The sequence below is a fragment of the Protobothrops mucrosquamatus genome, unplaced genomic scaffold (genome assembly GCF_001527695.2).
Source record: "Protobothrops mucrosquamatus isolate PMUCROS unplaced genomic scaffold, P.Mucros_1.0 scaffold1303, whole genome shotgun sequence".
In the NCBI taxonomy this organism is placed as follows: Eukaryota; Metazoa; Chordata; class Lepidosauria; order Squamata; family Viperidae; genus Protobothrops; species Protobothrops mucrosquamatus.
In genome coordinates, this window is record NW_015387504.1 from 153,873 (window position 1) to 179,501 (window position 25,629).

The 25,629-nt window shown below is 37.8% G+C and overlaps 1 protein-coding gene across 1 annotated transcript in view; it reads right to left on the reverse strand.

Moving 5' to 3' along the window:
• The window catches only part of LOC107292243 (cilia- and flagella-associated protein 44), a gene marked incomplete at its 5' end in the record, with an annotated part of 28,961 nt that extends 4,055 nt beyond the window's left edge, over nt 1-24,906 (reverse strand). Inside the window, 16 exons of the mRNA XM_015821320.1 lie at nt 271-431; nt 1,301-1,502; nt 1,913-2,029; nt 3,077-3,207; nt 3,928-4,038; nt 7,270-7,465; nt 8,483-8,686; nt 9,920-10,435; nt 14,684-14,861; nt 15,741-15,930; nt 17,705-17,907; nt 18,589-18,719; nt 20,373-20,535; nt 22,073-22,128; nt 22,686-22,956; nt 24,761-24,906. Coding sequence (XP_015676806.1) covers nt 271-431; nt 1,301-1,502; nt 1,913-2,029; nt 3,077-3,207; nt 3,928-4,038; nt 7,270-7,465; nt 8,483-8,686; nt 9,920-10,435; nt 14,684-14,861; nt 15,741-15,930; nt 17,705-17,907; nt 18,589-18,719; nt 20,373-20,535; nt 22,073-22,128; nt 22,686-22,956; nt 24,761-24,906 — 2,976 coding nt within the window. The remainder of the gene's footprint in view (nt 1-270; nt 432-1,300; nt 1,503-1,912; nt 2,030-3,076; nt 3,208-3,927; nt 4,039-7,269; nt 7,466-8,482; nt 8,687-9,919; nt 10,436-14,683; nt 14,862-15,740; nt 15,931-17,704; nt 17,908-18,588; nt 18,720-20,372; nt 20,536-22,072; nt 22,129-22,685; nt 22,957-24,760) is intronic.
• Nucleotides 24,907-25,629: the final 723 nt, after the last annotated feature.

The following is a 25,629-nucleotide window of genomic DNA, read 5'->3' on the forward strand; positions in this document are numbered from 1 at the left end:
TTTTTTGTCTCTCATTTTCCTATTATCAGTTCTAATGACTTCTCTGAGCCAATAGTTCACCATTAAAAATATTGCTACTATTGTTTCCAACCTTGCACATAAATTGTACAAAATGAGAAAATAGATTGCATGAAATACAGTATGTGGTTTAATGCAGAATGAATTCTTTTCTGACTCCATTTGTAACCATGCCTCAAGCTTTTCCCAAAGCCAATCAACCTGATACTTTCAAAGGCTGATTCATAATATTGCTTCAATATCAAATCATACCTCCCATTTTTTTAATTCTGTGGCTTGAACTCGTTCTTTCTCCATTACTTTCATCCTGAGTTCTTCCAGGTTTGTATTAACAGAAAGAGTCTGAAGGGCTTCCAAGTCTACAATCCGGCCAAATTTCATCATCATCAGCTGATTGCATTTCTCTTCCAGTTCTAAAAGATGGAAGCTTTAGATTGAAGCCATTTGTACAGTGTTTTCCATCTTTTAAACAACATTTTAAATGATATTGTTTTGAAATACAGAAGCCCAATATTACATTTTCAATAAATACAGCAAGGATGCACATATCATGCCTAAAACAATGTTTAGTTCTCATTGAAAAAGTAGGAAAGAATGTTTACAGCTTACTATGTGCCATTCCATTTTACTGTCTGAGGCAAAGTACAAAATGGCTTCTTTTCCTGAGCCTTATATGGAAATTGAACCAGACAAACAGCTTTATCTTACTTTGAAAAAATGAGATCAGCAAGTTTGATGAGAGAGTTAAGTCAGGTTGGGCTGAGAATTTGAGGGGAAACAATATAACCCAACATCTTTCATTCCTTTAGAGAGCAGTCAATATAAGACCAGCTAAGCTCATACTAGACCTAAGTGATTTCTTTTAAAAACAAAATAATTGTGATAAGTGAAATTGACATGCTTGATTAGAAAGTGCAAGGAGGGCCAGAGGATACATAGCACTGTGCACCAATGTCTTCTTAGCATCGCTAATTAAATATTGCTAGTATTTGCTATCTCGTGTTCCTAATGGTAAGTTTGCTTTAGTGGTTCAATATCTAAAATTGTATTGTAGTATTTGCTATCTCGTGTTCCTAATGGTAAGTTTGCTTTAGTGGTTCAATATCTAAAATTGTATTGTAGAAGCAGTATTGTAAGACATTTCCATCTTTTGTATGAACATTTCTAGAAAACAGCTAGAGTATATACTACACTTGCAGGAAATAGTAGTTCATCATCTGTTTGCCCTGGATCAATATGAAAAGTCTTTACATACTAATTAACTTGAAAGTTAGCAACTCACGCTCAATCTTATGTACTATTTCTCTTCTGTCTCGAATTAGTTGTTTATGCTGTTCCCGGGCCTTCTTATAAAGGGACCTCTGTTCTAATTTCTCTTGCTGCAAAGTCATAATTCTTTGCTGCAAAGTCACTAAAGATAGATTGGTAAATACCAAAGACTGTGAGAGGTCAGAGGGAATTTCTCCATTCGATATATATTCCACCTGCAAATAAAAGTAGAATGCACATAAATCTGGAGAGCTCTGTATTGCTTTGTTAATTCTCACTGATTTTCTACAAGAGTGTCCAAGAGCTGCTCATATGCTTCTAGGTGCACAGTGAGTCTAGAGAAACAAAACAATTATGTTATTTTCTGTTATTTAATTATTGAAGAAGCTTCTTGGATGAAAAGTGAAATGCCTTCGAGGAAAAACAAAGTTTTTCCAAAAGGTGCCTTTTGAGAAAGAATAATTCTGTCCAATATTTCAAATAGATCAGTTATGAAGATGGATTGAAAAATGCTTCAGATGTATACCAGTAGCAACAAAGGGGAAAAAATTACAAACCAACATATACAAAACAAGGATTTATCAACATTCCAATCAGCAGCAGTAAAATCTGTCTGAGTCGTCACCTGGTGAAGTTTTAGAGGGACTACGACATGCAGCTCATTCAGCCTCTGCTGCTTTTCTCTCTGAAAGGCCTCAAGTTCCCATTCTGCAGCATCTAAGCTGGTTGCTACTACTTTCACCTGTTAAGAAATAGCCATGTTACAAAAGAATGATCACCACAAAATGATTTATTAGATCAGTGGTTCTCAACCTTTTTAATGCCGCGACCCCCAACCGGTCGTAAGTCGAGGACTAAACCGGTCGTAAGTCGAGGACTAAACCGGTCATAAGTCGAGGACTAAACCAGTCGTAAGTCAAAAACTACCCAACCGGTCGTAAGTCGAGGACTTTCCCTGCCCGGGAGCGCCGCGCATTCGTGGTTTGCCCTGCGCATGCGTGGTGGCCCTGCGCCGGCCGAGGCGTAGTTGGCAAGCGGCAGAGACAGAGCAGGCCGACCACCAGCTGGCCCAGCCCAAGGGAGGTAAGGCACCCGCCGGAAAAGGGGAAAAAATGGCAGACAGCCTTGCTTGGCGACCCCCGTGAAATGGTCGATCGACCCCAAATGGGGTCGGGACCCATAGGTTGAGAACCGCTGTATTAGATTAAGGTAAAATAAGAGGAAGTGAACCATTATTTTTCTGCTATAGGAAGACAAGTTTTTCTTTTTGTCAGATTTTTAGCTGAGGAAATAATGAAATGATAGTATCTGCAAAGCAAAGAATATTATCAAGCAACATGTCCCCTGCTCCCAAGATACAATTAAAGGCCCTTTCTCTCCCTGGTAATAGCAATATCCAAAACAAGTCTCTTCATGCTACTTTTGTTTTCAGAGTCATTTCCTGACTAGAAACAAGCATGTTGTCACGTAGCCCAAGTGGATGTTTACTATATTTCTAATATAGTCCATATTAAGAAAAGTTAATTGAGGCAATAAACATATCAACAATAATCTTAATAGAATAACGGGACATCTCATCTTTTATTTCAGATTATGATTCCAAACTTTAATGAGTAGAATAATTAATACAGTCCAAAATTTGTCCAGGGTTTTATAGAATTATTGTTTCAATAAAGTAACTGTTCCAGCCTTAAGATTCTAACCCACATCTACGTAAACAGCAAAGGTGGGCTTTCAGGAATGTATTACTAGCTATGGGACAAATCACAATTGAAAAAGACCATTGTACCTTCTTTGTCAGTGCTTCATATTCTTTCCTGGCATTTTCAATAGCCTTTTTCTCCTCAGCTAAAGCCTCTTCAATATCTAGTCGTTTCTCTCGAAGCTGCAGCGTATTCTCAAAGAGTGCCTCATCACAATCTGACATAAGAAAGAATTCAAGTTTAATAACTGCTACAATTTCAGTTTTTTAAAACAGGAATCCAAGAATTAGACAGCTTAAAGCGATAAGCTGCATTGTTATTCAGAACTGTCCTACTATAAATACTTCCATACATTCTGGAATACACTTCTAAATTCCAAATTGCCCTCGTATGTTAGGAGAAAGGGCATTATTAGTAATTCTGCTACTCTATAAGTACAATGTTCCAGGGCAGAGGACTTCAAACTTGGCCCTTTTATGACTTGTGGACTTCATCTCCCAGAATTCCTCAGCCACTTCAAAGAGAAGAGAAAAGAAGAGGTAGGGTAGGATAGGATAGGATAGGATAGGATAGGATAGGATAGGGTAGAGTAGGGTAGGGTAGGGTAGGGTAGGATAGGGTAGGATAGGATAACCTTTATTGTTACTTTTTTCTATGAACACACTGGCACACATTAAAAATGAACTTCTGCATGATTCAGAATCTTTATCAACTGTATCAGCACAACATATCTACAGTCAGCAAGTAGGGATGTAATCTGTATTGCAAAGGTAAAGATGAATGAAGCTAAACTTTGGGAATGTTATGTTCTCCTGATACGCAAACGCATTTTGACAATACATTTAAAATTTGAAGTTTCTGTTTTTGAAAAAAGTATTTTATTGGTTCCAAATGTTGTATGAAGTTACTGATTTGCAGAAGAGATTGCACTACTTACTTTTTGGACAAACAGTATCATCAAAGACTTCATCCTCAGATCCTGATTCCTCTTCATCACTCTCTAAACTAGACTCCTCTTCACTCTCTTCCTCACTTTCTTCATCTTCATCTGGAATGAAGCAATGGGATCATGACACGGAAAATTAACAGAATCTAATTTGTTGATTATAGTTTGATTTTCAGCTAAGAAAAGTTCAAAAACATGGGAAATATTATCAAGAACAGGAAAACAAAAAAACAGTATGTAACAAATTCTTGCAAAATTTGGAGTTTGTCATTTGCTTTCTTTTTACATGCTATTTATAAAAATATGCTTTCATTTTACAGGGAGTTGGAAGCAAAACATATATCAGTATGCACATGCACAATATGGTACATCATGGATTATATTAATTTCCATTAGTGATATGTGTAAGTGGATTTGTGTAAGAGAAAATAATAATAAAAAGTAATGTTAAAATAATAACATTACTATAATTTATCTAACTTTTCTCTATAAAAACAGTACAGATGCTTTTTCTTAATAACTTCGACACACAGAAGAATTACTAGGTGAAAGTGTTTACTTTCATCTGCACTGTAATTTATTTATTTATTTATTTATTTATTTATTTATTTCATTTATACCCCGCCCTTCTCCCGGAGGACTCAGGGCGGCTTACAGCCAGTTTAAAACAATCCCACATAAATACCAAATACAAATCTAAAATAATTAAAAATAAATATTTGAATTGGCCGCTCTATTAAAATTTTGTTAAAACCAATTAAAATACCCCCTAGNGTAATCTGTGGCAGAAGGCGGTCTCGGAGGTAACCAGGTCCGATGCCATGGCGCGCTTTAAAGGTGATAATCAGCACCTTGAAGCGCACTCGGAAGACCACAGGCAGCCAGTGCAGCTCGCGCAGCAGCGGCGTTACATGGGAGCGACGAGTTGCTCCCATCACCGCCCGCGCGGCCGCATTCTGAACTAACTGGAGCCTCCGAGTGCTCCTCAAGGGAAGCCCCATGTAGAGAGCATTACAGTAGTCCAGGCGGGAGGTGACAAGAGCATGGGTGACTGTGCACAAGGCATCCCGGTCCAGAAAAGGTTAATACATGCCACTTCTTAATGCATAACTTTAAAACCATTACATTGTTTGTTTATCCTTTTACAAAGTTATGTAAAATTAATGATTAAACCACACTTGAGGAACATATCAATTGAAATCATTATGGTTCAAGGAATGACTAAATTAACCATACGTGATTTAATATAATGCACTAAAAATCCTAGAACTGTATGGAAGAGAGATGGATTGTAAATATTTTAAATTAATGATTTATCATCTCTGAATTGTGTACATGCCTCCAAAGGGCTTCCAGCAGATTATACCATCAAAATTCAATGGCAATTTTCTGATTTTCAGAAGTATGAGTTTGGTGTCTTTTTAAAGCAAACTAAACCTTAAATAATAATGTTAAATTCAGCAAGATCCAAAATTACCCAGAATTCACAGCCCACACATATTATCAGTGTGTAATTACTATTCCCTCTGCATCTCTTGCTTGCTGGGAAAAAAGCAAAAATCCAAACAAAATCCATATTACATCAGGATGATGAAATTTAAAAATTAGTGACTGTACTTTTCTTCTCAGCATACTTTTTGGTAGTTTGAGTGGTGTGTGGTGGTAAAACAGCTTTTCCCAACCTGATTTTTCCAGACACATTGGGACAAAAACTTGCCAGAATTATTCCTGCCAGCTAGGAATTTTCACTGTAGGTACCTCATAACTACCGATTGCCTGGGTGGCTAAAGCTGTGGTAGTACAGCTATCATACATGGGCTGAAAATAATCATATCAACACTAGATAAAGTAAAGAGTTACCTAAAATTCCAAACTCTTTGTTCTCATCTAGTGACCCCATGGATTTTGGCAACCTTAGTGGTAAGCATATGCTAGAAATCCTCTTGGAACCATCGTTGATTGGAGAAGAGCAGGTTTGGGATGATCACCATCCAAGAAGTTGTGAGAATTGCTTCTTTGTTTTCAATGCTAATAATGTAACAAAGTAGACATTAATTAAATCGCACATTTAAGAGTTAAGCAGTGACTGAACCAGTTCCCCAAAGTCTGGATGTTCAAAACTATATCACTAGATTGATATTTGTTTGCACAGCCATTTTTTTATTCTGTTTCCTTAACACTTCAACATCATTAATTTCACATCAAGATTGTACTAAACTGTGATTCCGAAGTAGGAGATTGAATAGGAGATAAAAATGTATACCACTCTACAGCTTGTATATAACATAACATAGAATAATAGGGTTGAAAGGGACTTTGAGTTCCTCAAGTCCAAATCCTTGCTCAAGCAGGAGACCTTATACCATTCCAGACAAATAGTCGTCCAATCTCTTCTGGAAAACCTCCAGTGATGGAGCTCCCACAGTTTCTGCAGGCAAGCTGTTCCACTGATTAATTATTTTCACTGTCAGGAAATTTCTTCTTAATTCTTAATTGGATCTCTCTTTAATGATCTTCCACCTGTTACTTCTTGTCCTACCTCATATGCTATGGAGAATAGGTCAACCCCCTTTTGTCTGAGAATCCCTCAAGTATCCCTCAAGAATCCCTGGAAGACTACTATCGTGTTATCTCTAGTCCTCTTATTTGTTAGACTAGATATATCTAGTTCCCTCAACTGTTCATCATACACTTTAGCATGTAGTCTCACACTAGTGCAGTATAAAGTGGCATTATCACTTTTCATGATCTGAATACTCTCTGTTGATGCAGCCTAAGACTGCATTGTCTTTTTTGGCAACTACAATACACTGTTGGCTAATACTTGACTGTGGCCCACTAGTAGGAAACCTAGATCCCTCTCACAATTATTACTGTTGAGCCAGGCACTACCTATTCTACATCTGTGCATATTTCTTGCCTAAATGAAGGACCATATTTTTTTTCAACACTGAATTGCATTTTGCTGGATAGGGTCCAGTGTTCAAGTCTGTGAAAATAACAACTGTAAGGAAGTCTGTCAAGAAAAATATATATTTCTTCCATTTCAACCTGCAGAAGGCTAAAATCCNCCCCATTTCCAGATCATTCTGCCACTGGCCAGAGACAAAAATTAGATCTAGTGTGTGTCCCCCCTCGTGAGTCGGGGCATGAACTAATTGGGTCAAGTCCAAGGCCGTCATGGAGGCCAAGAACTCCCGAGCCGCCGCCGACGTTTCGCCCGCCGATGGCAGATTGAAATCCCCCATGACTATAAGCCTGGGGGTCTCAGGGGTCTCTATGGAACTTTCTAAAAAATAAAAAGATAATCAAGAAACTATGGTTCTAACTTACCTCCTTCACCTTCCACTTCTTTCTTCTTAACACGTTTGATCTTCTTCTTGAGGACTTTAGTAAGGAATGCAGCAAACTTGTTATTTTCTCCCAAGGATGCTTGAAAAGTGGCATAGAGGATTTTTTCTCTTTCTTGGAGCTTTGCAATTTCTGTTTTTTTATTCTCTATTAGTGCAAGCCAGTCATTTAATTTGTTCTTTTATTTTAAAAAAATGAAAACAATAACGCTAATTAATATTGATGTCAGTATTAACAATATGATACACAAAGAACTTGATTTAAATTCTTAAGGTGAAAATGTCACTACTATTCTCTACCCAAAAATATTAACACAAGGAATGGGGAAATGGAACAAATTCCTCCATCCTCGAATTATACTGTGAGAATTCTAGTCAGAATGCATTAAGGAAATAAATCCAGACAGTGTTGACAGCACTCCCATCTATACACTATCTCCATTTTTCCTGCCTCTATAAGAACAGCCTCTGTACATTGAATTTTCTGAATGTAAACCATGATGCAACAGAAACACAGATTCACATCACACAATTATCTTTTGAAATAAGCAATCCTATATAAATATCATAAAAAGTAGGAAGCAAAAGAAATTAAACAAAAGAGAAAAGAAAACACTTAAATCTACTTTATACAATGCCATTGGCTATATTTCTCTATCCTTTTCTGTCTTTCCAAACTGTTCTTGCTTCCAGCATGCCCATATACCAAATTATAAATCACTTTTTGTTATTTAAACTTCTCATCTAATTCTTTTGAAAAACGTATCAACTCCATCCAATCTTCCTGTCTACCTTTTCACTATTACTTTATGTTTTGCAATGCAATCCTTATTCAGCTACCCAGAGTAGGCCTGAAGTTTGGTTGACACCAAAATCAAATCATATCAAATCAAACCAATCAACCAACGAATCAATCCTCTTTAAATTAATACTTCTTCCATACAGATAATTTTTACTTTTGTGTTCATTCTACACCCACCTATCCTAGAACCCTAGCTCTTCTTGTTTTACTGTACTAAACAAGTATTTGGTAAGTATCTCAAGTATTCCACTTCCATTGTATTCAATTTAGTTTTATTTTTTCCTGACAAAATTAAATTAATAATAAATAATATTCTCTCAACAAAATACATTTTTGTAAGTATTACCTATCTTAACAATAGGTTAAGGCCTATATCGATGTATATATTACATACTTGCATTTCTTCTTCCTCACTAACAAGGCTGTTGACCCGTTCTTGGAGAATGTCCTCATGTTTTTCAAAATTCTTCAGGAGAAGTAGTTCTTCAAACCAAGTGATGTGGCGCAGATCAGCGGTTTTCATTAGTATGTCCAGTTTCATCTTTTGGTGACGGAGAAGGCGAAGCTCAGCATCAAAGGTGATCATCAGCTCATCTATCTGAAAAGCAAGTAAAGAAAGAAATCATGGGAGAAAAACAATAATATAAATTAGACAACACACAATCTAAAAATTGTATTCTATGAAGATAATAATTTCAAACAGTATTTGAATTTAATTGGGAGCCACCCAGAGTTGACTGAAAGATGGGTGGCTATATAAATGTTTTAAAATAAATACATTAATAAATATCATTTATATTGTATTTATTATTTGTATTTATTTATTTGAATTATGTTTATTACTTATATTTATTATCAAAGTATGGTCACTATGTGATGACCCTGGGAGGCTTACACTGATAAAAAGAATAAACCAATATGAAAACATATACACAATAAGAATAAAACACTATAAAATACAGCTAAAACTAAAAAATGGGGATAACAAGTTGTTTAAAAAAGGTAAAAGTTGTTTAATTTGTCTGCAAACATATCATTCCAACTTGGCTTTTCTCAAGGAAAAATAATATAAGGGTTTCAGTTATTCTAAAACACAATCTAATTGATGTTTGATGCAGTATTACAAATTCTGTCAGGCTAGTCATAAAATTGGTATAGGGCAGCCTTTCCCAATATGTTAAAACCAGATTTGTACAATTTCAGCTATTGTAATCCTTGCCAGAATGCCTTTCTAATAATGATTACGGGTGTTCCAACTGTATACATCTTAGGGAAGTTTGTGTTAAGACCAAATTTAGGAACTATTTAGTGTTGTTGATGTAATCCTACTTTCTGTTAGAAACTGAGTTGCATAAATGTGAATATTGCATACAAAGACAATATTCATTTCAAAATCTTATTAGAAATGGACTAGTTGCTGATATATTTAATATAAAAATGTAAATGTTCGTTTGTTCAAAATGTTAAATCTCCGAAAGTTCTTCACCGATTGCTTTGAAATTTTGACACAACGTTGCATTCGAATACGCGCGTGTTTTTATATACCTATATTATATAGATGTCACACCTGTGACAGGTAAAACATGTTTTGAAAAACAGCACCATCTGTTGGACATAAAAGCAACACACGCTTTTACCAGACTGAGCCACAGCAACGCGTGGCCGGGAACAGCTAGTATTTAATAAGATATATTCATTTTATAATATTGTTTTAAACAATGTTTCAAAATATATCCAATAAGTATTTCTATTGTAATATTTTAATTATGAGAAACAAAAATATAGAAACAGGAAATAATTTTACACGTATATCTTCAAAGCAACTTCTCACCCTCTTGATCAAAGTTTCCTGCAGATGAACATTTCTTATCTCTTCCCTCTGTCTGATTTCCAATTCCAGTTCTGTTGGTTCTGCTGGCTCAATCTCATATATTTTAGGTGGTGCCTCAGAAACTCCAGATGGTAGTCTCCCTGGCCTTAAACCTGCAATCCGACTACTGTCTATTTCCTTGACTGAAAGACTATGAAGAAATCCTCCACCAAATCCTCCTAAACTTCCAGACTCTACAGAAGGAATCAATGATGCTATTATTTTTAACTTCTCTTGCTCTTCTGCTTCTTGTTTGAATTTCAAAAGCATGTCATGATCATACTGGAAATGTTTTTCTGGTGTCTCTTCTGGAAGTAGTTGAGGAACCGAAGGTATTGGCAGATGTTTGGATGGATCCAGAGATGACTGTATATCTTTCAATTCTTGTACTACACACTGAATCTCTTCTATAATAGCAACTTTAAGATCTCGGAGAGACACTATCCATTTGTTCATCATCAGTTTTTTCTCATGTATCTGCAAAGAAGAGAACAAGTCACTTTTATTAGGTAGCAATTGCTTTATTAGGTAATTATTTCTTCCAAACTGCAGTAATTTAAACCTAAATAATTAAAACATTATGCAAATGAAACCACTGTTGCTCTCAGTTATCTTTTACTGGATATCATAGAAAGTCAATGTACATAGATGCTATATTTAATGCATTATTTTTTGTGATTTTTGGGTGCCTTCAAGTCAGTTTTTGACTCCTGGTCACTGCATGGTCTAGTTCAGGGGTGTCAAACTCAATTTCATTGAGGGCCACATCAGCATTGTGGTTGTCCTCGAGGGGCCAGCATGTGTGGCTGGGATGGGTGTGGCTGGGGTGGGCGTGGCCAGCTTGACATCACTCACTTCAGGGGTGCCTGGGCAGGACTGGGGCAGATCTGAGGATCTCCGGCGGAGGAGGATGGGACTGGGGCAAGCACTGGGACATGGTCGCTCCCATCCTCCCTCCCTTCCTCTGTTCCTTCCTTCCTCCCTCCCACCATCCATTCTTTCCTCCTTTTGTTCCTTTCTTCCTCTGTTCCTTTCTTCTTCCCTTCCACCCTCCATTCCTTCCTCCCTGTTCCTTCCTCCCTCCCTCCCTCCCACTCTCCCTTCCTTCCTCCCTCCATTTCTTCCTTCCTTCTTTTCACCCTCCATTCCTTTTTCCCTGTTCCTTCCTCTGTTCCTTCCTTCCTCCCTCCCTTTTTCCCTCCCTTCCTCCTTCCCACCCTCCCTTCCTCCCTCGTTCCTTCCTTCACCTTCTCATCTTTTTCCTTCCCCCGCGCTCAGGAAGGGGGAGAGATTGCCAGCATTAATATGCTTCTGCCGGCCATTCCTAAACCATGTGGGCGGGCAGGGGCAGTCCCGTTGAAAGGGATGCCTCGTGGCTTCGAGACTGGAGGTGCTGGTGGAGGGGTGGCGCTGATCTACAACCTGGTTGCATCCATCAAAGCCAGAACATGCTCAGCCTAAGATCCACTGAAACCAGCAAGGAGCTGCCACGCCACCTCTGTCCTGCCCCCCGGGTGTGTGCACAGGAGACGGTCAGTGCCGGCATCCTGGTGAAGCCAGCCTGCAGGGCAAGACAGCCAGCAGGGACGCTGGACTCTACTTGCGCATGCACCCAGGGGACAGGGTGGGGCTGCCCTGTGGATTTAAGACTGAGTGCATTCTGGCGTTGATGGACGCAACCAGGTTGTAGATCAGCAGCAACCCCCCCCCCAACCAGCACCTCCAGTCTCGCAGCCATGAGTCTTTCCTTTCACTGGTACAGACCCCCCCACACACAGGGACCTGCTCTGGAAAGAGTTAAGGACCGGCCCACCGCACCTCGGCCCGGCCCAGGCTGACTGGGCGCTGATCTACAACCTGGTTGTGTCCATCAAAGCCAGAATGCGCTCAGCGTTAAATCCACGGGGCAGTCCTCTCTCCTGGGTATGCACGCAAGCGGAGTCCGGCGTCCCTGTTGGCTGTCTTGTCCTGCAGGCTGACTTAACCCAGGATGCCGGCACTGGCCATCTCCTACGCGCACACCCGGGGGGCAGGGCAGAGGTGGCGAGGCAGCTCCTTGCTGGTTCCAGTGGATCTTAGGCTAAGCGCATTCTGGCTTTGATGGATGTAACCAGGTTGTAGATCAGCGCCAACCCCCACACCAGCACCTCCAGCCTCGCAGCCACGAGGCTTTCCTTTCACCGGTACAGACCCCCCCACATGCAGAATAGCAAGATCGGCAGCAACATGGCAGCGCTGGCAATCTCTCTCCTTCCCATCACCCCTTCCTGAGCATGGAGGAAGGAAAGAGATGAGAAGGAAGGAAGGAGGTATAGCAGAGAGGGGAATTGCGGGGGGGGGGGAAATCAGCGCTGACTGGGAGGCTTTGCCAGATCTCTGTGGATTTGGCAGAGAGGTCAGGAGCTCCGTTGGCCTCCACAGTGGCTGGCGGCGGGGCGGGGCTCTTTGGGAGGGATTTTTAAAGGGGAAGAGGAGATTGACTGGGGGAAGAAGATTTTACTTTCTCTTTTCCAGAGAGACAAGCCAAAAAGAGGGAGAGCGCGGTAGGAAGTTGGCGAAAAGGCTTTTTATTCTCTCTCCAGAGAATAAACTGTACTTAATCTGTACTTAATTAAATAAATAGGTATGGGTATACTTAAACATATAACTCAGTAATATATAATATAAATAAAACATCTGAAGACGGGATATTCATATTCATATTCACTCTTTGGAGAAAGGTGAATCCTCTTTAAATGAATATTATTCTCAGATTAATTTATATTCTGAGAGAAATTCCTGTTTAAATATCATAACTTCTTTGTTTAGAAAGGTTCTATGGAGTTTTTCAGCTCTGAAAAAATCTTTACAGAAAATGCAAATACCAATTAATGAGGGAGGATTCAGTTTTCTAAGTTTGGAGCTATATCATCGAGCTTATTTGTTGTCAAATACAGGAAGCCAACAATTTGTGTTAATTTTCCAATTTGGGCAACGTTGGAATATACATATATAATAGCTTTGGTTGAATGGACTGTATTAGGATCTAAACACAATAGAACTCTTGGTTCACTGGAAAAAATTATATCAGTTAAAAAACTATGGAATGTAATAATCCTTTTTCCTATGTTAAAATGAATTTATGGGGAAACCTAACATTAAAATTTGAAAAAAGATGGTGACATGGAAAAAATGCATGAAGGGGGATACTGACTTTGGACCAATTGATAGATGAGGATTTTTAACATATCTGTGCTAACAGACAAATATTATCTATCAGAGGTAACTCAGTGGCAATATTTACAGCTACAACAACTGTTAACAACATTTTTTAAACCAGCAGCAGTTGACTGCACTAAGTTTTCTAAGATACCCAGATACTAGAACTGGTTATATCCTTTAAAAATAAAAAGCCTACTACTGAATTATAGATATAGATACTACTGAATTTTTATAGATATTTGTTATCAATAAATCAATTTGATATGCAGATATTAAAAGATGAATGGAATAAAGAATTAGAAGTTCCTATATTGCTTAGACATGATGGGAGAGTGTTTTTTTAACCTCCATAGCACGAGGGTCAATGGACTTATACAACAAAAATAATATTTAGAATTTATTGAACTCCATTATGTATGTATAGAAATATTTTGTTGGAAATGTAATAAGGACATTGCTGCTTTAAAACACATGTTTTTCCAGTGTTCTATACAGTATTTACTAAGTTTGGGAGAAAGTAGTGAATTACATAAATGTGAATATATGACAAAAGGTACATTTTTCAGAGAAGAATGTTTTCTTGAATTACATCTCTAGTACATGGAATTTGACAACTAGGCAACATAAATGGATTCTCCATTCCCTTACTACAGCCAAAAGACTAATGTTGCAACACTAGAAAGGTAAGATTCGGTTTACTCAATGATTGAAGATCTGACTACATTTACTACTTATGAGCTGATTGCCTACAGATAATAGACCTTGTATCAATAAGTATAATAAAATGTCCTCAACTTACAAGCACATTGGGACAGGAATTTCCATCCTGTTGTTGTAGTGGTAAATTGAATTAGTTATAAGGGTAGACAAGATTTTTAGCAGTCATTAAGTGAATCACTGCTGTTGTTAAATGAATCACAAAGTTAAGTAAATCCAGGTTCCCTAATGGATTGGTTTTTTTTGCCATTTCTTGCCGGAAATTGGCAAAAAGCTCTCAAATCATGATCATTTGACTGCAGGTTGCTGCAAGCGTTCATAAATGGAGCCAGTTGTTAAACTCCCAAATTGCAATCATCTGACTGTGAGGGTACCACAGTCGTAAGTGCAAGTACAGGTCATGAGTCACTTTTGCCAAGGGCATTGTAATTTAATAAGCATGATTATATAAGTATATTGGAAATGCAGATACACAAACAGTTGCAAAATGTTTGCATTAGATAATTATATATAAAATTGTAACTGTAATTGTAATATATACAGTATATTTAAATGTACTGTATAAATTTTTTCTCTTGTCTTTTTCATTGATTTTTTTTCATCACGTTATGATTTTTTTTAATAATGTATTTTTGTTTTTCATTCCTGTGTGTCTTTTCCTTTTCCTGTTACTATATTAAAAGCAACAAAAAATATATGATAAAATAGTCAATAAACAGTTTAGTGCTACAGTTTAATTTCATCACAGTAAATGCCTTCTGGGAGAAGAAGAGAAATCATATGATTCAGATCAATTATTTTACTTACAGCTGCTTCTAAAGCTTGCAGCTGGCTTGTTTTTTTATCAGCATTCATTCTCATATGCTCAGGAATTTTGTAGTTAGTGGCAGTTTTTAATTTGAAGTCCCCCATGTTCTCTTGAGCTTCTTTGATATTTGCTACATCTTGAGGATCCTCATAGTTATCACTTGGTTTGCTTTTGAATCTGCCAAGTTACAATCAAATATTAAATAATAATAATTTATCTCTTTTTATATTTTTCAATCATCCAAGAAACAAACTACTGTAATTACTCAGTTCTTCCTTAGGTCTATATGAAAACATATTGATGTTCAAAGCAAAAAATAGTTGAAGGTATTCAAGTATTTGTATAATCTACTGCCATGAGTCTGTCAGCACCATGGAAATGACAAGAGAAATTCCAATGAAGCCTGCATGGACAAACCTTTCAGTTGGTCAAATTCTGTTTTATTGGAACTAACTGTTCTAACTCAAAATCTATTATCATCCAAAATATAAGCCTGATGTGATACATCATATGGAGTGCTTAGATGCAACATCCAGCCCAATATAGGTCTTTAACCAGAGCCAAAGACTTCTCTATGATTTCACATGCTCATTTGTAATTTATGTTAACCCAAAATGTTGGCCATTCTTCATTAGAGTGACAGAAATAACCATAAAGCACTTTTCAAACTTTGTTAAAAACTTTGATTGTTTCTTATTAAACTAAGCTTTTAGTGGTGATTTTAACAGTTACACACTTTTGGCATTTACTTATAATTTATTGTGTCTTATTGCTGTTGTTTTTAATTATGAGCCACTCAGGGTAACATATATAAATCTAACTAATAAAAAACAATCTAAATACCAGAGATTAGTTACATTTGGAGCGCTGTGTTGAAACAAAATGCTTTCCAATCCTTGTGCTCCAGATCAAATCACTTCGGATCTAATTACCAGGATAGGAATGACTGTATTTCAATATACACAATAAATAATTCAAAAACAATTCCTACTTTAAAAAACATGTTTTTAATCATGCCCCAAAGAGAATATTATGCTTATGTCATGATTGACTCACAATTTATCCCACTCCATCTTTCTTTTTTGGATTTTAGCTTTGGCTTTGTCTGCTTTTTCAATGATTTTCCGAAGTTTTTCCATTCGATTTTCAACAATACGGCTTGCTGCTGTATGAGGTTGGGATTTTTTCCTTATTCTATCAGTTTCTGGTTCTTCATCAATGGTAGCCTGGGCTGTAAGTATTGCTTCTGTACAAATATATTTAAAAAAATATATAAGGTGCTTTTGTAGGCATCCCCCAAACAAGATACCATATTAGCATTATTTTACATGTTATGGGGTTTTTCTTTGAACTCATCTTAAAAATAAATCAAACAAAAGCGTACTGATTCTACAAAACTAAGGTCATATTATAACTAGATTTCCATTACTGCTTTCTCTATTTCAGAGATAGTACTGTCTGGGTTTTGTGTCCTTTACAGAACAGAGCTCTGGAGAATTTGTAGATTTTTATAATATATACTAGAGAACCTATGGCCTGTTGGGTCATTATTTCAGAGATATTTCCTTACCTAAGCAGGATGACCATGGTTGGTAAACAAAAAAAAAAACAGTGGGAGTGGGAGCAACCTCAGACTTTCCTGGAAGCTTTGAGTTCCCATTGAGTTTCCTTGTGGAAAGCTATCAGCGAACAACAGAAACAAACCTTCCTTCCTTCCCTCCTCCCTTGGAAGACGTGTTGCACAAGAGGTGCTGCACAGGTCAGGGAAGACACACTGGGGGGATATAGTGGGTCAAGGAGGATGTGTGGGGAAGTGCAGGAGATGCTTTATAGATCAGGGAAGACATGCTGGGGTGCAGTATGAGTTGGGCAAGTCATGTGAGGGTGGCACAGGTCAAGGAAGCATGCAGGGGTGGCATGGGCCAGGAAGGGAGAGCAGAGTTCTTCCTCCCTGTTCCTCCATTTCTCTTTCTTGTTCCTCCCATCCTCCCTTTCTTCCATCCATCCATCCATCCATCCATCCATCCATCCATCCATCCTAACCCCTTCCCTTTCCTTTCTAGCAGGCAGGTAGGTGGCCCACCGGCTTGCAAAGCATCCCATCGGCTTGCAAACATTTTGCGCAGAGACTGGAAGCTTCTGGGTGCCGTGATCTCGTGTGATTTCAGGCACCTGTCCTCTTTTGCAGAGAATGGCAGCCTGAAGTTGCGCGAGATCATGGTGCCCAGAAGTTTTCAGTCTCCGCACAAAACATTAGCAAGTCAATGGGACGCTTTGAGGCAGCGCAATTTCGCTGCCCTAAAGCCTCCCGTCGCCATGCAAACACTTTTTGTGTCGAGACTGGAAGCCTTTGGGGGAGACTCACCTAGGCTGCCCGCCACTCCAGAAGCGGCATGCAGCCTTGGTGAGTCAGAGAAGAAGAGCAGGGTGTGCTTGTCCCACTGTCCCTGCTCTGCTTTTGGAGCTCCTGGAACAGACACAGAAACTGTGGCAGAGAGGTTGGAGAGGAGAGCTCGCTTGCTAGATCTTCGCAAGGTGATCCTCACAGGCCCAGTGCCTGTGGAGACCCAGCAGGGGGGAGGGAGGAATAGGTAGGGTGAATATTGCAGTGCCTCTGGGGTCATTCGTAACGGCAAACAATTGCCATGTTGCTGCAACATTTGTAACCTCGGGACTTTGTCGTAAGTACTTGGGGGGTTATGTCGCAACTTCGAACAGTCTCTATGTGAACGGTTGTAACTCAAGGATTACCTGTAGGAGCCATAACGTGTTATCTTAATTCACACTTGTAGGAAGTGACTAACATTAATCAAGGTTTGAAGAAATACTAAATGTTGAGACGTGTAATTAATACTCCTACATGAGAAACTACATTCTAAGCAATGTTAGAGAAAAGTTGCAGGACAGAGCAAAGATACCTTCTGACAAAACTTCTGCTGATACAGACCCATGAAAAAGGATGCAAGGTATTACATTCATTATGATTGCAGTATTTCTGCCACACTTTTATAAATCCTTACTAATATCTCTTTGGCTGTCTGTTCTTTGCTCTCCTTCTTTTCCTTTCCGTTCATATTTACTTATTCTCTTTTTCCCTGGGTGAATTTGTTTTCTGGCTCTGTAAAAACTCTCTGATATTGCCAGTAGTCTGTATGTGGAGATTCGGTGAGTACTTCTCATGGCACAGACCACAATGGTGTCATATTCCAAGTTGCCCCGGTATCTGTAGGACCACAGCAAAGATAGCAATCTTGTTTTGGGCTCTTTACATATTTAAGCAATCTTAGTTGTATCAATTTAACAGCACACTAAATAACAAAGGTACATACCCAGAGAACCCAAAATCATGTGTTCTCCAAAAGCTCAAGTTGTAATATCCAGAGATCTCCAATTCCAGTATTGTTACCAAAATATTGCAGTGTCAATGTGATGAAAGGTACAATTATTAAACACTCAAGTGAACTTTAATCATATTGACTATATTTAATATTAAGGAAATGTAAATGTAATTTAATTTTTAGTAAGATTTCATTTATTTTTTATTTATTTTATTTCATTTTATTTATATGGCTGCTCATCTAGCAACAGCAACTCTTGGTTGCTAATACAGGTTAAGTATCAATGCAAATTACAGAATAACAGAAAGCAAATAATAAAACAAAAACATCTTCTATTGTTTGGAGTGTATCCTCCAATGCCTTTCAAAACTGGAATAAGGTGCTATTTATTTATTTATTTATTGATTGATTGATTGATTGATCGATTGGTTGACTGGTGTTATTATTAAGGTTTATATTCCATCTTTGGTACCAAGCAGTATACATGGTGCCCCTTTCTTTTTTCTTAGCAGAAAAATCTTAGGAAATAAAAACATCTCACAACAAGAAAATAAAATGGTCCTTACCGTTCCTGTACTTTTCGCAACCCAATGCGATGTTTTTCCTGTTCCCAGGCCAGCTCTCTCATTACGTGCCTAATAGTTTTTGCAGTCGTTCTGTCCATTTCTGCACGAATTCTCCGATCCATTTCAAATTGCTATATATTGTAAAAGATAAAATCATATTTGTTTGCCATGTTCTAGTTTATCTTGATGGAAAGCATGCACTGTTTTGGCTCTTGATTTTGTAAGCAAACCTGAGATGCCAGAGTGGGCAACTATAAGAAATTTAAGTAAATAAATACATCTGAAAACTTTTTATTTTTTCTTTACTGTGCATACATACCCAGAATACAAAGTTTGAGCTACTGTATATGCAATATCAGAGAAAGAAATCTTCTGTCCCAGGATATTCACTTAACACTCTGTGACTCTGTGAAGATGCTTCTACATTTCAAATTTCCATTTATATTCTGTATTGCATCTATCCATTGTATATCAGTCCCCCTTTTCTTTCACCGGGTGTATCAAGTATGACATCCTATTACATTTTTTAAAACTTTGATAGATCTTAAGTTAAAAATTAGACTCTTTGGCATCTTAAACCCTTAAATGTATTAATATATATTTGTCAGGCTTTGCTTTAGATATATGTTCTTCAATTTGGTAGTTATATGGTTTTCTTGTCATCTAATAAGAACAGTCAATAGTAATGGAAGATGGGTGTTGTAATCCACACCACTGAAAGATCCATACTAGGGAAGACTGCTTTGTAGATCAAAAGCTCACACAAATGGTTCATTAATGCATAGTAAGTGAACAGCAGTCTTTTAACAATATTGTTGTGTTCTTTGCATTTTTTGGAGTCCTGAGAGGTTCTAGATGTTCTGTTATAGGGTTTAGGTTTATTTGGCAAAGATATTTATTCATTGGCTGCCATATTTCATCTCTTGCTTTAATCAAACTATACCTACAAAATTTTCTCTACAGTAGCTCACTAAAAGCTCGCATTTCCAAGCCACAAACAAATAGATTCTCTTACCTTCCTGCCCTACTGTCCTGAAAGAAAATTCACATTTTTAACACTTTTGGAAAGACTACCAGGGTTGGAGTATCTGAATTTCAGGAATTCTGTTCCGGAAGAGAGGTACAGTAACAAACATACTTTCCTAGGTCCCATCTGATAGCATTCTTTAATTGAAGGAACCCAGAGTATGCTCACCCTGTCAGGTCCCTTGAGATAAGCAGAAATAATTAGAGAAAAGCCTACCCTTTGCTATGAAGAGCTTTGCATGTGATAACCAGCATTCTGGATATCCAAAGGAAGCCAATGATATTCTCCCATTAGAATTGTTACATATTAAGGTAACAATTAAGGTATTAAGGTATCCATGCCACAACATTCTGGATCAGCTGCATTTTCTGAGTGTTTTTAAGGGCTATCCCATGTTGAACACATTGTAATAATCAAGATGGGAATGAGCAGGACTTCTGATCTAGAAATGGATCCAGCTGGTGTCCAATAAAAATTTGTGCAAAGGTCTTTGTTGGCACAGTTGCCTTTGAGCAAGGACCAAGTCTAAAATACCCAAGTTGTACACCTATTATATCTGGGTATGGAACAAAACTGAACAACTTTGTTCAATAATACTAAGATTGGTTGTTTTATGTATGCTAAAAAGCAATTTAGGCAGTTAGAACATACAGTGGAACCCAACAATAAAAAATAAATGCTAACTCATCATAAAACTCAAGGTACAACCCCACATTAACCCTTATTCCCCATGAAGAAAATAAATCAATATACATACTTCTCTAAGGAGCTGCATGTGTTTGGGCAATTCACTATTGATCCGGAGCAATTCCTGAAACTCCTGCCTGAATAAAACCAGTTCTTTTCTCTTCAAATATTTCTTATATTCTGCAGTACTCATTATCTGATCATATTCTCTTTTTTGCTTGGCATTCTCAATACTAGAAATGTGAGAAAAATATGAAATGGAGCCAGAACAATTAATCTTTCCCAAAACCAATATACAGTGAAATTATGAAGCTTGACTAAAGAAAAGCAGTGTGTTTCATTAGATTGAAGGGAGTCTATAATTATGTTGAATGGAATCTTTTGGATAGGGACCTATTTATTTAATATATTGTAGAAACAAAAAATGTTTTTATATAGCATTGATTAAGCTGGGCATTAACACATGAACTTAGTTAACATAATTAAATGTTTGCAATAGTGGGGAATATAGTGGGTGTAGGATGATGGTAAAGGTGGGACAACGTGGGACCATGTGGGACAAACATCATGTCAATTGAAAACCAGAATCTATGAACATCAACTGGCAGTCAATTGCTACAATCCAGATCCCTAATCTCTACCCACACTGACACCAACTGACCCTGATTGGAGCAATACAAAAATCATCAGCCACACTACCACCCACCATGCACACAAGTTTATCAAAGCCTGGCACTCCACAAACAATTCCATCAACAGACACATCAATCTACAACCTCTCACAAACCCCTCAGAATTCAAATTCAAATCAACTGCACAGTCAACCAGCAATGGCACTGATCCTCAACCAATCCATGCAATTCCCCCCAACCTGCACTTCACCTCCCAATGACCCTCACCTGACATGACCTATCACAAACCCCATCACAAAACCCTCACCTGACGTGACCCTCACCTGACATGAGTTCCCCATCACAAGACCTACTGACCACACAAAGCCCTTATAAGCAGAAGAACACTGACACTGACATCCCCTAAATTCTGCTGAAGATGTTACCTAGCCTGGTAACAAAACGTTTGGAAATCAACCCACAAGGTTGGAGAATGAACCTCTATCCTCATAATTAAATATGACTGAAGAAGACCACTGAGCCCAAAGAATGGAAGAAAAGAGGTCTCCAAGTAGCATTTTGAATCTTCATGCTCTGGCCCTTCCTTCTAGGCCAGAGGTTTGGTAGTCTCCTGGGGAAGCATCTTACTTGGCATCCGTCCACAAACCTTGGCATTGGAAAGAAATAGAACTCTCATAGCCTGTACTGTATTTCTGGTAATTAAATGGTCAAAATATAAAAGTAGAAGCTCTATAATGTTACTTTCTGACCATATACTGTAGTGTATGGGTATGTGGCCAAAAAAATTGCATTTCCCCTTCCATCCTTGATCCACACTTACGATTTTAAGAAGGTCAAATCTAAAAAAAAATCTCATATTTTTAATATTAAAATGCAAATGTTCAAAATTATAAATATAGAGCTACTGAGATCACAAGATAGTATCTTCAGAGAAAATTGCAAAGGAAAGTATAATGCTTCAGAAAAATGTAGGAACTCAAGGCAGGAGTCGTAAATGCCACTAAAATTACTTTATTAAAGTCAGATTCATTTGGAAATGTATTTGTTTCTCGAGGGATTGATTAAAAATAAAAATAAGCATAAAAGAAAGCTAGGTTTCCAAAAATAAAACTTAATGTCTCACTTTTAGTAACCTTACCTGTAGGCATATATATCCTCAATATCATCTGCTACTTTCTCTTTGTCAAGACCACTCTGCAGAAGAATAAAATTAAATAATCAATGCTCTTTCTATATGTGGCATGGATTCAACTAAAGCTCAGATGGAATTCCAGATAACTTCTCACAATGTTTTATAAATCATAGCATTTTTTTCTAATAATCTTCTCTTCCCACTTTCAAAGCAAGCTAATATATGTAGGTAGTCCTTGACCTACAATTGGTTGTTTAATAATTGTTCATAGTTATGGTGGACTTCAAAAAAGTTGGTTATGAACTATCTTTGAAGTTACAACTGCCTACCCCCCTCCCAGCAGTCACATGATTGCATTCCAGGAAATGGGCAATTGGCTTACTTTGTGACCAGTTGCAGTGTTCCGTTGTCGTATGACTGCAATTTGAGGGTTTTGCTGCTTTCCACAGGACTTCCTGTGTTTATGTGTATATTTACTTGTGTGTCTGCCTGTCTTCCCTCCATCCCACCCTCTCTATCTATATAGGTTATGGAGAAAACTGAGAGTATTTCCCAATCAACAAGTACTTCAGTGACAGGGGGGAAAGTACAGAGTAATGCATTCCTGATTGTTACTTACTCTTGGAGAAGGCACTTTAGTCTTCAGGACTTTCTTAACTTCCTCAGCAGAAAGAATGTTATAGGCAAAGATGTTGCCATCTGCTCCACAAGTTACTAGAAATCGATCATCAAAACTGGAGTATATCCCTTGAATTTGCCCATAGTCATTATCATGCAAACTGAACGACCAATATCCAGCTATGTTGTCCACACAGAGTTCTTTGCTATGGAGAGGATAAATCCTCACTATTCCATTCTGCATTCCACAAAACATTAGTAAACCTGTGGAGCTGAAAAAAATAATTAAAACATGAACATGATGGTTTTTCTTCATATACTACTAAATCTGTTTATGCTGGGGATAAAACAGAAGGCATAAGTCAGCCCCACTAGGGAGACCAGAAGAGATAAAACCCAGGAGTTCTAGAACTACTTTATTTACCTTAGGTATAATAACAGAATTGTGCATGTCTAACTGAGCTGTACTTCCTACGGCCCATGCAACCTTGTTATACTTAGTGAATCAGGAAGGTGTCCAGTTTCTCATGGCTTAAAAAAAATATTTAACCCTCCTTTTGCCTAGGTAACAATTCTTGCATATTTCCATCAAGAAAATCTTCCTTATTGTCCACATCAGATAAGACACCGAAATATCCTACGATGATAAAACTGTCAGAGAACTTCATTGCAGGCTTAATAAGTGACAGAAACAATAACAATATTATTTCTCTACCAAGCAGCAGGTTGCCATATTGGAGCCCATGCACATTTGGGGATGTCACTTGAATAATTTATGAGCAGACAGGAAGTTTCTGCCTCTTCAAAACTCTTAAATTCCATATACAATTTGATATCAAGTATACAAAGTTTGCTATTATATTCACTACTTTTTGTCTCTCCTGGTACCAATAGTGGGCCGAAAAGAGACTTAAAATCTGTGACCTTGCAAGGAGCTGACTGCTGACAAAAAACAATACGGTTTCCATTGTCTCATTACTGCTTTCCTTTGAGGACTCATTCACTTTGCCTCTCTTATATTTTTCAATCAATCAGAATAGAGCTGGAAGGGACTTTGGGGGTCTTCTAGTCCAACCCCTTGCTTAAACAGGAGACCCTGTATCATTTCAGACAAGTGACTGTCCAGTCTCTTCTTAAAAACCTAGCTGTTCCATTGGTTAATGTCTTCATTGTTAGGAAGTTTCTCCTTAATTCCAGGTTGCTGCTCTCCTTGATTAGTTTCCAGTCATTGTTTCTTGTCCTGACCTCTGGTACTTTGGAAAATAATTTGACCCTCTCCTCTTTGTGGCAACCTCTCAAATACTGGTATACTGCTATCATGTCTCCCTAGTTCTTTTTTTCCTCTAGACTAGCCAAACCCAAATCCTGCAATCGTTCTTCATATGTTTTAATATCCAGGCCTTTAATCTATGTGCATACAAAAAGACACCATCGCCTCATGCCCTCTCATGAATTCGAGGACTATTCTGAGTTTCACTGCTTGTTCTGTGTGTTCCACAATCAGACCTATACATGCAGAAAGATTATATCTCAGGCATGAGGGGAATGAGATATGAGACCACCTCCATGTTAGTACAACATCATGAGAGTAAGAGGAGAGATTCACTTGCCTTGGCTTTCAAAAACTAGAAGCCAGTTTTCATATTTTTCATATCTGGTTTTAACAGATAAAATGAATTTGAGTAATATATGACCAAGAGGCTTGGATCTGGATACAGTATGAAAAGGGGAAAAGTATATTTTGCCCTTCTATATGCTTCATCAAAGAATGAGAACCGATAAAATACTTCGTTATTTCAAAATAACTATATTTTGCTCAGGTTAAATAAACTTGAGAGCAAGGGAAAAGAATACTGCCCAATAAAACACAGTATCAAAAACATCCATAATATCCACACCAAAATCAAATGGTTTTGTTTTTATCATAATGTATCTTCCATTGTACTTTAATGAATTTTTACATTATTTAGCAGTACATTTTAACGAATATATACATGCATAAAATAAACATTTTTTTAAAAAAAACATTAGCCATAAAATTCTTTCTCATTTTACAGGCCGAAAAAGCCTTGTTACCAAAATGTGATGCGTTGAATGGGAGTTTCATCTGCATCTTCAATAGGGATAACATCAAAGGGTTCATCCTGCCGAGTCTCAGGATCTTTTTGCTGCTGCTCAGAGGAAAATGCACAATGATACAAAAATCCTGTGTCGTATTCTCCCTGGGAAAAAAGACAATGTTGTAAGAAGTTATTGGAAGAGTTTTGTGAAAATATTATAATTGTTTCATATTTATGCACTCATTCTATACCCAGTTGTGAATAAACCTACTACAGTTAAGTCCAGTTCTCTGCTTTTTCACAAAAGGGCTCCATTGAAGGCAATATTTCAAATCATCTAATACACACCCTGTTTTTGTTTTTATTTTTTTGTTGTTTTGTAAAGGAACCTTTCAGCTCTGTTAAAATCAAAAGGAAACTGGTTCAGTAGCATGGAAAGATAAGGGCAACTCTTATATATAAGAAGCATATATTCGCACTTAATGGTTTTTCCTTTTGCATTTTTCCATTTAAATATTAATCTTGTATTGGGGGTTGTGTAGAACAGTGCAGTGTCAAATCAGCAATGGGAATGGTGTTGCTAAGAAAACTCAAGATGATATAATCCTTTCCTTATATTAAAAACTGCCAATAAATCTGGAAGGCAATGGAGTTAAGTGAGTTTTCCAAAACTACTTTATAAGTTGTGGGGGTTGCGGTGTAGAAAGGGTGGGGGGGGAGGGTGGGGGGTTGAAGGAGGAGGGAGGAATTAGTACGGTCAGTGGGAGGGGCAGATATGGCGGGAGCAGAGGACCATATCAAGTTAGGGGAGCACGCACACGCTATTTACAAGCTTGTGGGTGCTCCGGTCCTCTGGCCTCCACTCGGTCCCCAGGAGACTTAGAC